The sequence below is a fragment of the Mytilus californianus genome, unplaced genomic scaffold, assembly GCF_021869535.1.
Source record: "Mytilus californianus isolate M0D057914Y unplaced genomic scaffold, xbMytCali1.0.p SCAF_10, whole genome shotgun sequence".
Classification (NCBI taxonomy): domain Eukaryota; kingdom Metazoa; phylum Mollusca; class Bivalvia; order Mytilida; family Mytilidae; genus Mytilus; species Mytilus californianus.
This window is the reverse complement of record NW_026262582.1, coordinates 35653392-35666763: the sequence shown is the minus strand read 5'-3', so window position 1 is coordinate 35666763 and position 13372 is coordinate 35653392. Positions and strand designations below refer to the sequence as shown.

Here is a 13372-nt window from a genome sequence, read left to right as displayed (position 1 = left end):
GCATTATGGAATATCTTTGTCAATAATAAGTTTTCTTTTAGATTGCTTCATGTTGATTTCTATTTAGTTTTTTGTTTTGTAATTTGTGACATTTCATTATTGAATGATGTCACTATCAAGAATAGTCTTTCCTATCCACTGTCCTGGTATTGTGAAAGAAATGATACTTTTCCAGATTCACTTGAAGGTTACCTGTCGATTTAAACTTTTGTAAGTTCTTTTGTCCCATCTAATAGATACAATAGCTATTGTTTAGCCTCCTCATGGGGTTTTTGATTATGTGATTCTTGCCTGTTTCTATAGTGATTATTTGATTACCAGACAAATATTTCATGATTATTTGATTATTTGATAATCTAGGACTGTATTTTGATTATTTGATTATCTTGTTTAAAAATATAATTAATGATTATGTGATTATACATGTATAACCCTGTCGCATTTTTCGCAATAATAAAAACATCACAATAATTTCTGAATTTACAGTACATGTACTTAAATCAGCCTGTCAGTTGGTACAAGGAAAATAGGAGTCCTGGCCTTCCAAAACGGTCATATATTCCGGACTTGACCGAAACTTTCATAAAAAGACCGGCTGCTCTCAGCCTCAAACGGTCAAATAGAATTGGTGTGCCACATTTTGTTATTCAAGGCATTTTCATGAAACGGTCATTTCAATTTTTACCAACTATCGATCGATAAAAATGTCCGTTTGGGGCTTTGGGCATGTCCGTTTGGGCATTTTAGTTTATAATTGTGGCAATCTATTTCACAAAGATATTTCGGTCATAATTGGGTTTAATAAAACAGAAGCAGCATATTTCAGATACTTTGAAGTGTCTCAGTTAGTCTAATCGTCTGGGTACATAAATGTACGGCTTGGTCTTTAGCTTGTGTACATCAATAAAAAGTAGAAAAACACGTTTTCTTTTATTTAAATAACAACAAGCTGTCAAACAATTATCCCTTCAATAAGTTATATTGAAGCCATAAATCATTCACTGATTACAGGTTTGTTACCTTTGATGAGGTGTCCTTAGCTTGTCTTTATCAATAGAATTAATGATGCATAACAATGTACATAAAGGTAATCAGGTAAACGAGGTCAAACATGTAAGCGTGTATGGAACAACATCCTATTTAATTACGCTTTATAGATATTATTTTAAATGAGCATTCAGTTTAAAAAAGTATCCTGATATTTAAAAGTTATTCTTCAAATAAGGATATTTATAAATGAATAAGTATGATATATATTATTTTATTTAACACTGTACATCGTGTTAAATACTGGGGTACTCTCAAGGGGAAAATTTACTAAAATATATAGGAAAAACACCGAGAATAGCTTCGCTGAGTTGTCCAATAAATAAGGGGGGCGTTCTCTATTCTTGTTTTCATATTAAAAACTGTTTTTATAATTAAAATCATAAAGAATAATATCCAATCATGACAATCTCCGACTGTTATAAAGACTTTGTCTCAAATTGAACTTAACAAATCTGCCATCATGGACAAACGTAAACGTGACGATTCCGATCAAAATTCGAAATCTGCTAAAAATGCTAGAAGCTTTATTCATTAATGGTTACAACTGTTTTTATGGTTAAGATTTGACAGTATGCTAAATGCCATGTTTTGTGACATTTGTCAAAAACATAAACTTAAAAATAACTTTGTAAAGCCTGGTTCGACAAATTTTCGAAAGTCAGCCGTTGTAGAGCATGCTAATAGCAGATGACCACATTCAAGCTCTTAAATTAGAGACAGCTTCCAAAAGTAATCCAATTGTATCAGTATTTGAGGAAGTTCATGAAAAGACTGACAACGCAATGTGCACCTTGTTCCGTAATGCTTACTTTATTGCTAAAGAAAACTTGCCAAAGGACAAATTTCAGTCAATAAATGATTTAACTAAGTTAAATGGTGCCGTGATCACTTCTAAATTATATCAAGAGAACAATGCCTGCTCCGAATTTATTCAGATAATTTCCGATGTTATAGAGAAAGAGGTGATGTCCGACGTAAAGTTAGGTCCCGCCGTGGGAATTATGATCGACGAGTCAACTGATCTGGCTACGCAAAAACATTTAATTTTGTACTTATCATACCTCAAAGCTGGTGAACTGAAAATTAGTTTTACAAAACTTTTGAACTTGTCTTCTGGTACCGCCGTGTCAATTACTGCACATATAATTGCCTATTTAAAGTCATTTGGTGTAGACTTGTCTAAAATATTCGGCATTATTTATCAACTGAGTATGTTTTTATTTATTCCTTATTTTCTAAATCAGGTTGGGAAATTGTACAAAGAAAAATGTTATCACTGTTCAGTAGATTTTACACGGTTTAAAACAATATCCTTCATTGGGCCTCCTCAATGTTATCTATAAATACCGCATCAGTTGTAAAAGTCACGTGGTCAGGTAATCAATACACAAAAAGAAAAGTATCACGTGTATTGATGATCAAGTTGTACTGCAATTAAAGCCATAAATCAACAGTTTCAAATAAGATGGCCTTAATTAATTTACAAAGTGTTAAGTACTCACAGAGAGAAGATAGATTATATAAACAGAAACAAAAACATGAGAACAGTCAGGTACTGAAGCTGATTGATGCAATGATGGTTACTGTATTACGATACACAGAAAAATGACACAATACCGAGGATAATATTTTATTTATTTTTAGAATGAAGAAAACAAAACAGTTATAAATAATTTTATTGCATATAACACTACTAATTATTTAGACACATATATCAATTTATGCATCCTCTCAGTTACATTTAAGTATCCAGCTGATCATTGACCGTCAAAAATATTTCTTTGAAAAATGTCCGGCTGTCGTCAGGAAATTTTGGAAGCCCTGAATAGGACCCATGAAATTTTTAAAGTGTTTATTTCATTTGTTAGTTTTTAAATTGTTTCATTACTTGCCTTTCAGATGCCTTATATAGCTTACAGTACAGTATGGGTTTTGCTCATCATTGAAGACCGCACCATAACATGAAGGAACTGATAATAGTAGCACATCAAAATTACTCTAAAATGCTTTTATTTTCCTTTTAAATACATGTCTAACAATGATCATGAATTTTTCATTGCATGTTTAGTTTAGGATCTTTGGATTTTCAGTGATTGCAACTAGTTTACAGTTTTATAACCATACATGTACATAATTTGCATTTCAACTGTTTTAAATCCTCTTAATCATTCTATTCAAACTATACTTCAACTGATTCTTATAAAGATGGAAACAATATTAAAATTCTCAATTTCCATTCATCACATGTTCATACATTTTTCTTTTTTGCAATAAATTTTCATCTATTATATTAACATTCTACCTTGATTGCACTTTAACATTTACTTTACAACATTTCTAGCCATAATTATTTTTTTGTCCTTTCAAAATTATTGTCCCCTTGACTCTTCTTTGCGTTTCAACCGATGATGAGGAAATGATGGCATAAACTCTGGTTCACACGGGTAAGGCTGTTCTTTGAAATATGAGCTATCTAAAGCATCCTCAGCAGAAGCTCGTTTTTCTGGATCGTACATAAACAAATAATTCAGAAGTCTGATTCCTGCATCTGTCAACCATGGGAAAGTATGACGGACGTTGTTGTATGGTTGTTTCTTCAAAGTAATATCTTTCATTCCCGGTAAGTCATTGAATCCTGGCCAGATTGCCTCACTTGGGGTACCAAACAGTTCTATGGTCATTTCTAATTGATGAATTTCAGAACGACCTGGTAAGAGAGGCTTATGAGCCAACAACTCACCAAATATACAGCCTGCAGACCACATATCTAAGGCTGTTGTCTGTGTCTTAGATCCCAATAATAGTTCTGGTGCCCTGTACCAAAGAGTTACTACTCTTGGTGTCATTGGTTGTTCAGGGAAAGCATACTTCCTGGCCAATCCAAAGTCAGCTATTTTAACACAGCCTTTGTCTGTCATAAGTAAGTTTGATACTTTTAGATCTCGGTGAAGGATAAAATTTTCATGCAGATATCTCAATGCTTTTAATAGCTGTATCATAATACATTTTACCTGAGCTTCTGTGAATGGGGCAGACATATTGTCCAATAAAGAAGCAAGGTCCTGTTCACAGTATTCCATCACTAGGAAAATGCTTTCAAGACTCCTTCCTACAACAACTTCAGACATTTCCACAATATTCGTATGTCGAAGATTAAGCAAAATGTTAATTTCCCGAAGACCACTGATTGGAATCCCGTTTTTTTCTTTCTCCATTCTCATTTTTTTCAAAGCAACGATATAATTAGATCGTCTGTCTCTGGCTCTATAGACTATTCCATATGTTCCCTCTCCCACTCGGCTCAGTTTTTCAAAGTCACTTACACTACGACATTTTCCATGTCTTGAATCTACAGGAAGGTCCATCCATTCTCCTGATAAAATTGACATGAATCTAGGCGTGTCTTCTGAAGACGCCTGTGAACTGAAACTTGATGCCATTTTCTCTAATTTATGCTTTTCTCTGAAAAATAAATATCAGGTATGCTAATGACATTCCAGTGGCATTACCCTCTCATTTAACCTGACAAAAAAACTTGATTATAGAGCGGCAAATCACATACAAGTACCTCTGGTCTCACACTGACCATTCATCTTTCATTGGAGCATGGGTTTTTTTTCTCAGAAATAACTTATTTTCTTTTAATCAATGCGGATTTTATTATTTTAACTTTTATATTGAAAATTAGTCTTTTTCAACTGGTTTTTAAAGTTTGTTCTCGTGTTGTTCTACTGTTACATCACTGTCCCAGGTAATGGCAAGGTTGGGTGCCTGCAAACATGATTACAATGTAACCCTGCAGCATTCTGAATGTGCCTGTCACAAGTTGGGAGGATATTACATGTACATGTATTTTATGTATTTATATTAGTGGTTGCTGTACATGTATATTATATTTGCTTTTCATTTTTTGTGTTGTACACAAAATGTACATCAATCAGGCTGTTAGTTTTCTAGCTTCAATTTTTTTACAAGTGTCATTGTTGTAGGCTGTTTAGTCATGATACAAATGTAGTTGCTAATTAACTTTTACGACATTTGGTCTCTGGTGGAAAGTTCTCATTGGCAATCATACCACGTCTTATTTTTATGTTATCCAAGACAATGAATAATAAGATGTAGTTATCAGACATTATTTTTCCTAGATCATAAGATGCATCTGCAAACCCCTTAATCTGTTCATGGGATTCAGATCAAGTATATTATACTACATGTATCTCAGAATTAGATTATGATAAAAGTTTTAACTTAAACAGTCAACAATCATATTTAATATATACATGCAGGGCTCACGGTACCAGGCGACTAGGGCAAAGAAGTCACTTTCCCGTCAGTCACTTCGCTTTGCCCGACCCTCAAAAGCGAAAACAAGTCACCCTGTGGTTTACGATACTCGCTTTCAGTCGCTTTCGTCATCGGCTATATTCAATTTTTACCAAGACGATGAAACCACAAATTTTCATTTAAAAGTAAACAAATTCAAGGCATTAACGATTCATTTTCTTCAGAAAAGAGGTTAAAGCATTGATTTTAAAGTTGGTGGCATTTTATTTCATAAAAACAATTTTTTTTATCACTTCCGGTACTTGTTACTCAGAGCGTACATTAAATCATTCTATCTTTCGGCAAAATAAGTTGTTACTTCATTAGAACTTGATGAAATTTGTCTGAAGTAAATTTGTTATCCTTGTATTGCATTAAAAAGTCCTATTCCTTTCCAAATAGCATGTCAAACATCGTTTATTTTTTATAAATTTTTCTTCGTCCGCCATTTGTATTATTGGGCATATTATTGTACAACTACAGATCGGAGTTCGGATTTCATCAGAAACGGAACTGCATGACCGAAATCCTGATTTTTACGATAATGACTATGGATGCATGAATGGCACTGCTGACAGACAAAATTTTATCCCAGAAGGAAAAATTACGCATTCCACACACTTTTGGTTAGATTTTCTTGATTAATGTATATATTTCCATGTATATGCATTGTTTCAATTTGTAAGTTAAAGTTGCTCAACTCTGCAGGGACTATTACACTAATATAATTATATTATGTCCAAGCTTAACTGTTAAATCTATATATCTTTTTAATGAGAAATACTCAGTTTCATGAACATGATAACAGAGTAGTTTTTTAATTGATATAACAACTTTCTTTTCCTTTTTGATGTAAAAAAAAATCTTTATTATTAGTGCCAGATATTTAATTGTTTTTTTCTGAAAAGAGGACTCATATGATTGTGCAACTAGATCATGTAGATATGATAAAATTAAACAACTTAAATTTGAAAAGTTACTTTAATTGCATACCCAGGTACAAATTGAACATGTTGAACAATATAAAAAAATTAAGACACATATGGCCCTTAATGTATTATAGTAAAAACCAAACATTGTCGCGCTGCGAGCAAACAAGCACTTCTCTTTCAAATCTCACCACTTCTCCCTCTCAATTTCAAAAAGAGAAGTCACTTCTCCTTATGATTCTGAAGTAGTGTGAGCCCTGTACATGATACATGTGTATATGTACATTGAAGGTCAAGAAATCATAAATATTTCTAAAAAGCTGTTCAACTCTATTTATTTCATGTGTTTATTAATGTACTTTTTTCCATTTCTAATTCACCATTCTGTTTTTATTGCGATTGGTTGATTATAGTAATAAGACCTGTACATCTGTCGTATATATGTTAATTTATCCACCAAAAGACTAGTTAGAGATTGTATATAAATTTACCTGAATTAAAAACAATTTTCCTTTCAACTTATCTGTTTGCCATTTTCTTTATACATCATGTACATTGTCTTATCTTCTTGGGAAATCTCTGTAATACACCAAAATTGGTTTGAAACAAAATTTTATTTGCAACTACTCTTAAATCTATATTTTTCTAATTCTAAGCCAATGTGTATATTTCCTGTTGTAGAAAAATTGTTACTGTTAATGTTATTTTCCTGACTGGCATATAACTGGCTTATTGTTTTGTCAACAATGCATCGGTTTGAGGTGTGATAGACTCATAGTTCGTAAAAATTTAACTAAAAATAGGTTTAATAGAGCATAAGATCATTTGCCTGGCAAATATGAATATCACAAAGAATAAACAGCTGCGCCATGAGCACATGATACGCCCGTCGTCTTGTGTGTGAATTTTTATGCAATAAGCATAATTAGTTTCTGACATACGGCGTGACATGCGAAAACCCCCATTTTTTTTTACAAAAAACTCAATATCTCTAAAATAAAATTTTGAATCAAAACCAAAAAGTATGCAGATCTTTAGATTAATATAACTAAGAAGTGTGTAAAATTTTAAGCAATAATCATAAATCGTTTTTGAGATACGGCACGACATGTGAAAACCCCCCCTTTTAAAAAAAAAAAATCAATATCTCAAAAATAAAACTTTGAATCAAAACCAAAAAGTATACAGATCTTTAGATTAATATAACTAAGAAGTGTGTAAAATTTTAAGCAATAATCATAATTCATTTTTGAGATACGGCGCGACATGTGAAAAACCCCTCCCCCTTTTTTTACAAAATACTCAATAACTCAAAAATAAAATTTTGAATCATCACGAAAAAGTATACAGATCTTAAGGTTAATATAACTAAGACGTGTGTAAAGTTATAAGCAATAATCATAAACTGTTTTTGAGATATGGCACAACATGTGAAAAACACCTCCCCCTTTTTTAACAAAATACTCAATATCTCTAAAATAAAATTTTGAATCATCACCAAAAAGTATACAGATCTTAAGATTAATATAACTAAGAAGTGTGTAAAGTTTTAAGCAATAATCATAAATTGTTTTTAAGATACGGCGCGACATGTGAAAAAAAACACACACCTGTTTTAGTTACTAAGTCCTGTAACTCAAAAAGTTTTAATCTTATTTTCACCAAAAAGTATACAGATCGTTTGACCATCATAAGAAACAACTATGTTAAGTATCATGAAATTTGGATAAGTCATTCTCAAGTTACGGTGCGACATGTTTACTCCAAACAGACAGACGGACGGACGCCGGACATTTGTATACCATAATACGTCGTGTCAAAAATTTGAAGGGCGTATAAAAATTGAAAAATTTGTCAGGCAATTGGCTATAACTTGGGTTGCAGAAAAAAAAAAACTGCCTTACATTATACATGTTAGGTGGTCAGGCACATTTTCAGGACCTCTGCCAAATAAAAAACAATAGCTTCAGATTCAGAATCACAAAAGGGATTGTATACTATAAATAGTCCATGCAAAGAGACTCATCAAAATCATATGAGCTCTCCAACCAAATGCAATAAGTTTGATATATGCTGTTTTTAATAAAAGTATTGTTTACTGTAAATTCAGAAATCTTTGTGTGCATTTATTATTGTGATTTTTGAAAAATGGACAATATAAAATTTTTGCGATTTTAGGAAAATCTGTATACAGATATATGCATCAGATATCAGAAAGAGAGTTCTTATTATTCTTTTTATTTCGATATTCACCAAGTCGCATTATTCATATTAATAAAGACTTCACAATTATTTCTGAATTTAGGAAATTCAAATTATAATTATTTTGACACAAAATCAGAGAAAAGAGACACATCATGCACATCAGAGTGTTTTAATGCTTGTTTTAAAAAATCTCCATTCTTTATCAGGTCATTGGTGAGTTTTCCTTAAAATTCAGTTTTTCATTTATTTTCTATTAAACAAACTTATAAATTGGTGTGTTGAATCAGCATTAAACCTTGACCACTCAAGGGACAAATAATGGACTGTGGTCAGGTGGTGTGTCCCTTCATAAACAATGATAAAGTAAATTTTCAAAAACAAACTAAGGAATGTACTTGAACATTTTGAATACTCATTATAACATATACTTGTAGTTTAGTTCTTGGAATTCAAATGAATAATGGTATAACATCATAATGACAGAACTGAGTAAAAAATACAGTATATGGACATTTTCTGAAATTCTTTGCACAACATTAAAGAAAAATGCAGTGTACGACACAACGTTCATTCTACAAACTTTGTGGTCAAAGGGTTAAGATTCATTTATGTAAACATACAGAAAGTATTAAAAATATTTGTTCTTTTTCACAGGTAATATATTTCTTTTTACCTGCTCTTATCATGCTTATATTTATACTTGTCATTTGAAATCAGATATAGTGATACAAAGTTGCGGAAAATTGTATGCTCCTTTATAATGTAATCAGATAGAAAATCAGGATAAATCGTATTGCTCTTTGTTTTCAGAAAAATCTGAAGAACATTGAAAAACTGAATGGGTTTTGCTTAAAATAAGAGTCAGAAAACTTAGGCCAAAAAAATATGTGTTTCATACCTCCAGCCATTAATTTCAGGAAGTTATTTTATTTTTCTCATTTCATTTGATTTTTTGCATATTAATATCAAAATTTGGAAATATTTCATGTTTTCTCTGAGTTTAATACCGTTATACACTTATATGCATCTGGTAATTTGCACATGCGTGTTGATATGTTTATAATTTTCAATTGTTTGACAAGTTCAACACTCGATATGTGACTATTTTGTAACACAGTCAGGGGACTTATTGAAATAAGTGATTTTTAAACACATAGGTTTAAATAATATCTTTTCATTAGTAAAATTGAAAAAAATGAACTTTTTGCTTCTTTTAAGCAGCAAGGTTTATACCTTTGATGTAATCATTTAGCTGCAAATTCTATTTTAGTTGAAAAAATGCTATAAAATTACATCATTACATAATGAACTGATACTTTCTTAACAGATTTTTCCCAGCAGTGGGAGTATTTTTCCTGTAAAATTCAAGGTTTCATCTTATAGATTATGTAATAAAATTCTACTGTTCGCGATCAAAATTTCACTATTCGGGGGTGTTGAAATTTTGGGGGTTATTAAAATAATGATACTTAAAGAAGTGATTTTTATGTCATTATCCTAGATTAAGTACAAGGTCATCACCTGACATGACCCGGTCATCCTATCAACACAGATGTTGGTTCTGATAATTTTAGCTACTGTACATAATTAGTCCCTGGATCATTAGTATTCTATATTTAAAGCTACAATAAAATTAAATCACTTAGTCTAGTGATTAATTTGTACTACTTAAATAGGTGATTATTAAAGAAAGACAACTCTTACTTCCAACCTTTATGGACATAATGTTACTTGAATCACATCTTCGCTAGCCAAGGGTTACGATCCACTTCCCTCCTCTTCACCCTTGGCAGATTAAGCCAACATTTGTGATAACAATGTTGCGCCATCTATCGGTAGATTAAAGTCACGCCCATTCCGAAATACATTATTCTTGACCAATGGTAGCACTTGAACTCTTCAATTTGGAGGTAAAAACACGGTAGCATCTAGATTCTACACACTTGGTAAGCAGGAAACGAAAATATACGTTGAAATTCATGCAAGAAACATACACAGGAATTTATATTAGTTGATTAAAAACATTCAAATTGTCACTAAATATAGTCGTATGTTTAGGGATGTAAAGACTTGTTGCACAATAAGCACATGGCAATTGTTTACATACACTTTCTACATTTACATGTAATCATGTTATAGGCGCTTTTTGATTGGATGCAACCAATGAAAATCATTACCTTGTGTCTCGGAAATTCTATCTCAATCTGCCAAGGGTGAAGAGGAGGAAAGTGGATCGCGTAACCCTTGGCTAGCGAAGATGCTTGAATCAGTGATTTAGAAAATCACTCATTTAAGTAAGTCCCCTGACTGTTACAATTTGAGTAAATAATCCATAGGAAATTGGATTTGTAGTAAAAAAAGACGGCTCACAATTCTTTTTCTTGAATATTTATTTGGAAAGGCAATAAAATATTTTAGGGTCAGCTGGGAGGCAGGAAACAAGCATATATTTTTTTAGGTCTTAAACATGTTAAATTGAACGATCTTGGATTCAATGAGTATTTATTTTTCTACTGTTATGAAGACTCCATCATTTAATATTCAGTTAAAAAAAATATATCCCTTGGTAATTTTTCAATGACACTTGTTACAAAATGAATTTGGTGGAAATTTTTAACTTTACAGGCATACATGTAATAATTAGGAATTACTGCTGAAAATAATTATGCAATATTTTATAACATTTATCATGAAAAAAATAATCTCCCATGAAATCGTAATAAAGTTGTAGTATAAGGACTTTAGACAAAGTCCTCAATAACAGTAGAAAAATCAATATACTAATGTCATGAATGTATCCAAAATCATTAAATATACCACAGGCATACAGGAGATAATTTTTGTTATATTTTGTTATCTTTAGACTTTACTATAGTGCTTCTGCTGCTTTGTTCTAATTTTAGTAACTAACTAATCTATATGTGCTTTTAATGTGCAAACCTGCCACAGGTACATACATTTTTGTAGCTGATCCAAAGGCACTTGTTAATATCAATCGGAAGATCCACTATCAACGTCAATAAACGGTGAATCTGATACAATGTCAATGATAGTGGATCTTCCCATGGATAGAAACAAGTTCCTTTGAGCTTGTCTATGCGATGCAAGTTAGCATGCATATAATGGTATTTACAGAATATGAAACTTTTTGCGTATGAAGCTTAAAGTGCATAAATATGCATAATGCAAATGCACACATGGAAAACAGCTTACATTCGTGAACATGTGCAGTGCAGCAAAACCAAACGACACTTTTTTTTAAACCGGAACTACAAGAGTAAGTGAAAAAATGGACCTGTTCCGGTGAAGATTTGTCGTAGTTTCGGATTTATAGTTGGGATGTTTTAATTTTGGAATCTTTGATTTTTAAATTATTAAATACCTGAACACAAAATTAATGAGAATAATGAACCGTTTTATGTGATGTTCGCGTTAATTTCCATGATAAGTTCCTTTTTTGATCGTATACTGTTATAAACTGAGACAGAATAAATGCAAATTCTGGTATTTCAGTCAAGCCAAATTAGTAATAAAATGAATTGATCGATACGCAGATACAAGAAGAGATTTTAAAAAATATAGATATTATACTATATTTTGTTTAATCTTTTCTTGTACCTGTGGATTGATAGCTAGTCTATCGATACTGATGAAGATATTTCATTCCATGATCATTCAACAAGATATGGGGCGGGTGGATCCAGAATTCTGTTTAAAGGGGGGTAATTCCAGAAAATGGACTGTAAACTGCCGAGCCAATTTTTATGACGATTATATGCTAAAAATTACATATTTCCAATGATCAAAGGGCGGCGTACGTGCGTTCTCTACGCTCATAGAGATTATGATAAATAATACCCATTTGAAAGAATGATACAAAAAAAAAGCAGTTAGAATAGGGACTGGGAGCAAATATTTTAATCAATTTTATTTTTTCAAGTCCCACCATTAAAAAAAGAGAATAAATTCTAGACCCCCCCCCCCCCCCCCTTTTCCAAGGAAATAACGAATTCAGCCTCCCCAACATTTCTCAATACCTTGATTTTTAGGATTACAAAAAATACATGCATGTATAAATTTCTAATTATTACAAAGTTAACATTGTCTCAGAAGGAGATCCAGAGATTCAGCCAATGGAAATTGTTTATCAAAGTATTTCCGGATACAGATCAGGATAAATTTAAAGACCAATCAAGGTGCCATTTGAAGGGCAGATTCATTAAAATGTAATAATTCATAACATAATAAACAAACTCAACAATGAAATATTAAGACAATAATGGTTCATTAGGGTAATAATTGTATTGATTGTACCAAGGATTTGTATATATCTTACTATACAAATCCTTGATTGTACAAAACTTTTAACTGAATCATAAAAATAGAAATGATTGATATTGTGGCTTTTATGTCTAGCAAGCAAACAAACATAAGAAATTCCTGACAAACATTGAAATAACTTTTGATGACAACTGCATGATGACACAATAGATATAGGTATGGCATCTGAATCCAGTGATGCAAACACTTCTGCAGAAAAAAACAGATATTTAAGTTATCGTTTTTGGATGTTTGATGTTTGAATTTACAGATTGTTGCTTAATTTTTGTATATGTGATCTCTCGATTTTTCGATACCCCATCCGAAGAATTGACAAAATGAATATCCCTTTTAGCTTCCCATTGTTTTTAAAAATCCCTCTCTTTATTTCCTCCCAGTCCCCATAGAGGTTACAAATAACCAGTTCCTAATTATAAACTACGACAAAAGAAATTATGACAATTGTCCCATTGTGAACTTTTTATTTCTGTGAAGCAATATACAAGTCTTATTTTGGATATAACATGGCGCCTTAACTTTGAACA

At 31.8% G+C, this 13372-nt stretch overlaps 1 protein-coding gene across 1 annotated transcript; it reads right to left on the bottom strand.

Moving 5' to 3' along the window:
- Positions 1 to 3043: 3043 nt before the first annotated feature.
- On the bottom strand, positions 3044 to 11737 carry LOC127718025 (cyclin-dependent kinase 10-like). Its single transcript, XM_052223917.1, has 3 exons — positions 11721 to 11737; positions 6794 to 6881; positions 3044 to 4512 (listed from the first exon to the last, which is right to left on the bottom strand). The coding sequence occupies exon 3, from the start codon at positions 4488 to 4490 to the stop codon at positions 3420 to 3422; it is 1071 nt and encodes a 356-aa protein (XP_052079877.1). The 5' UTR covers positions 4491 to 4512; positions 6794 to 6881; positions 11721 to 11737; the 3' UTR covers positions 3044 to 3419.
- Between the last annotated feature and the right edge of the window lie 1635 nt (positions 11738 to 13372).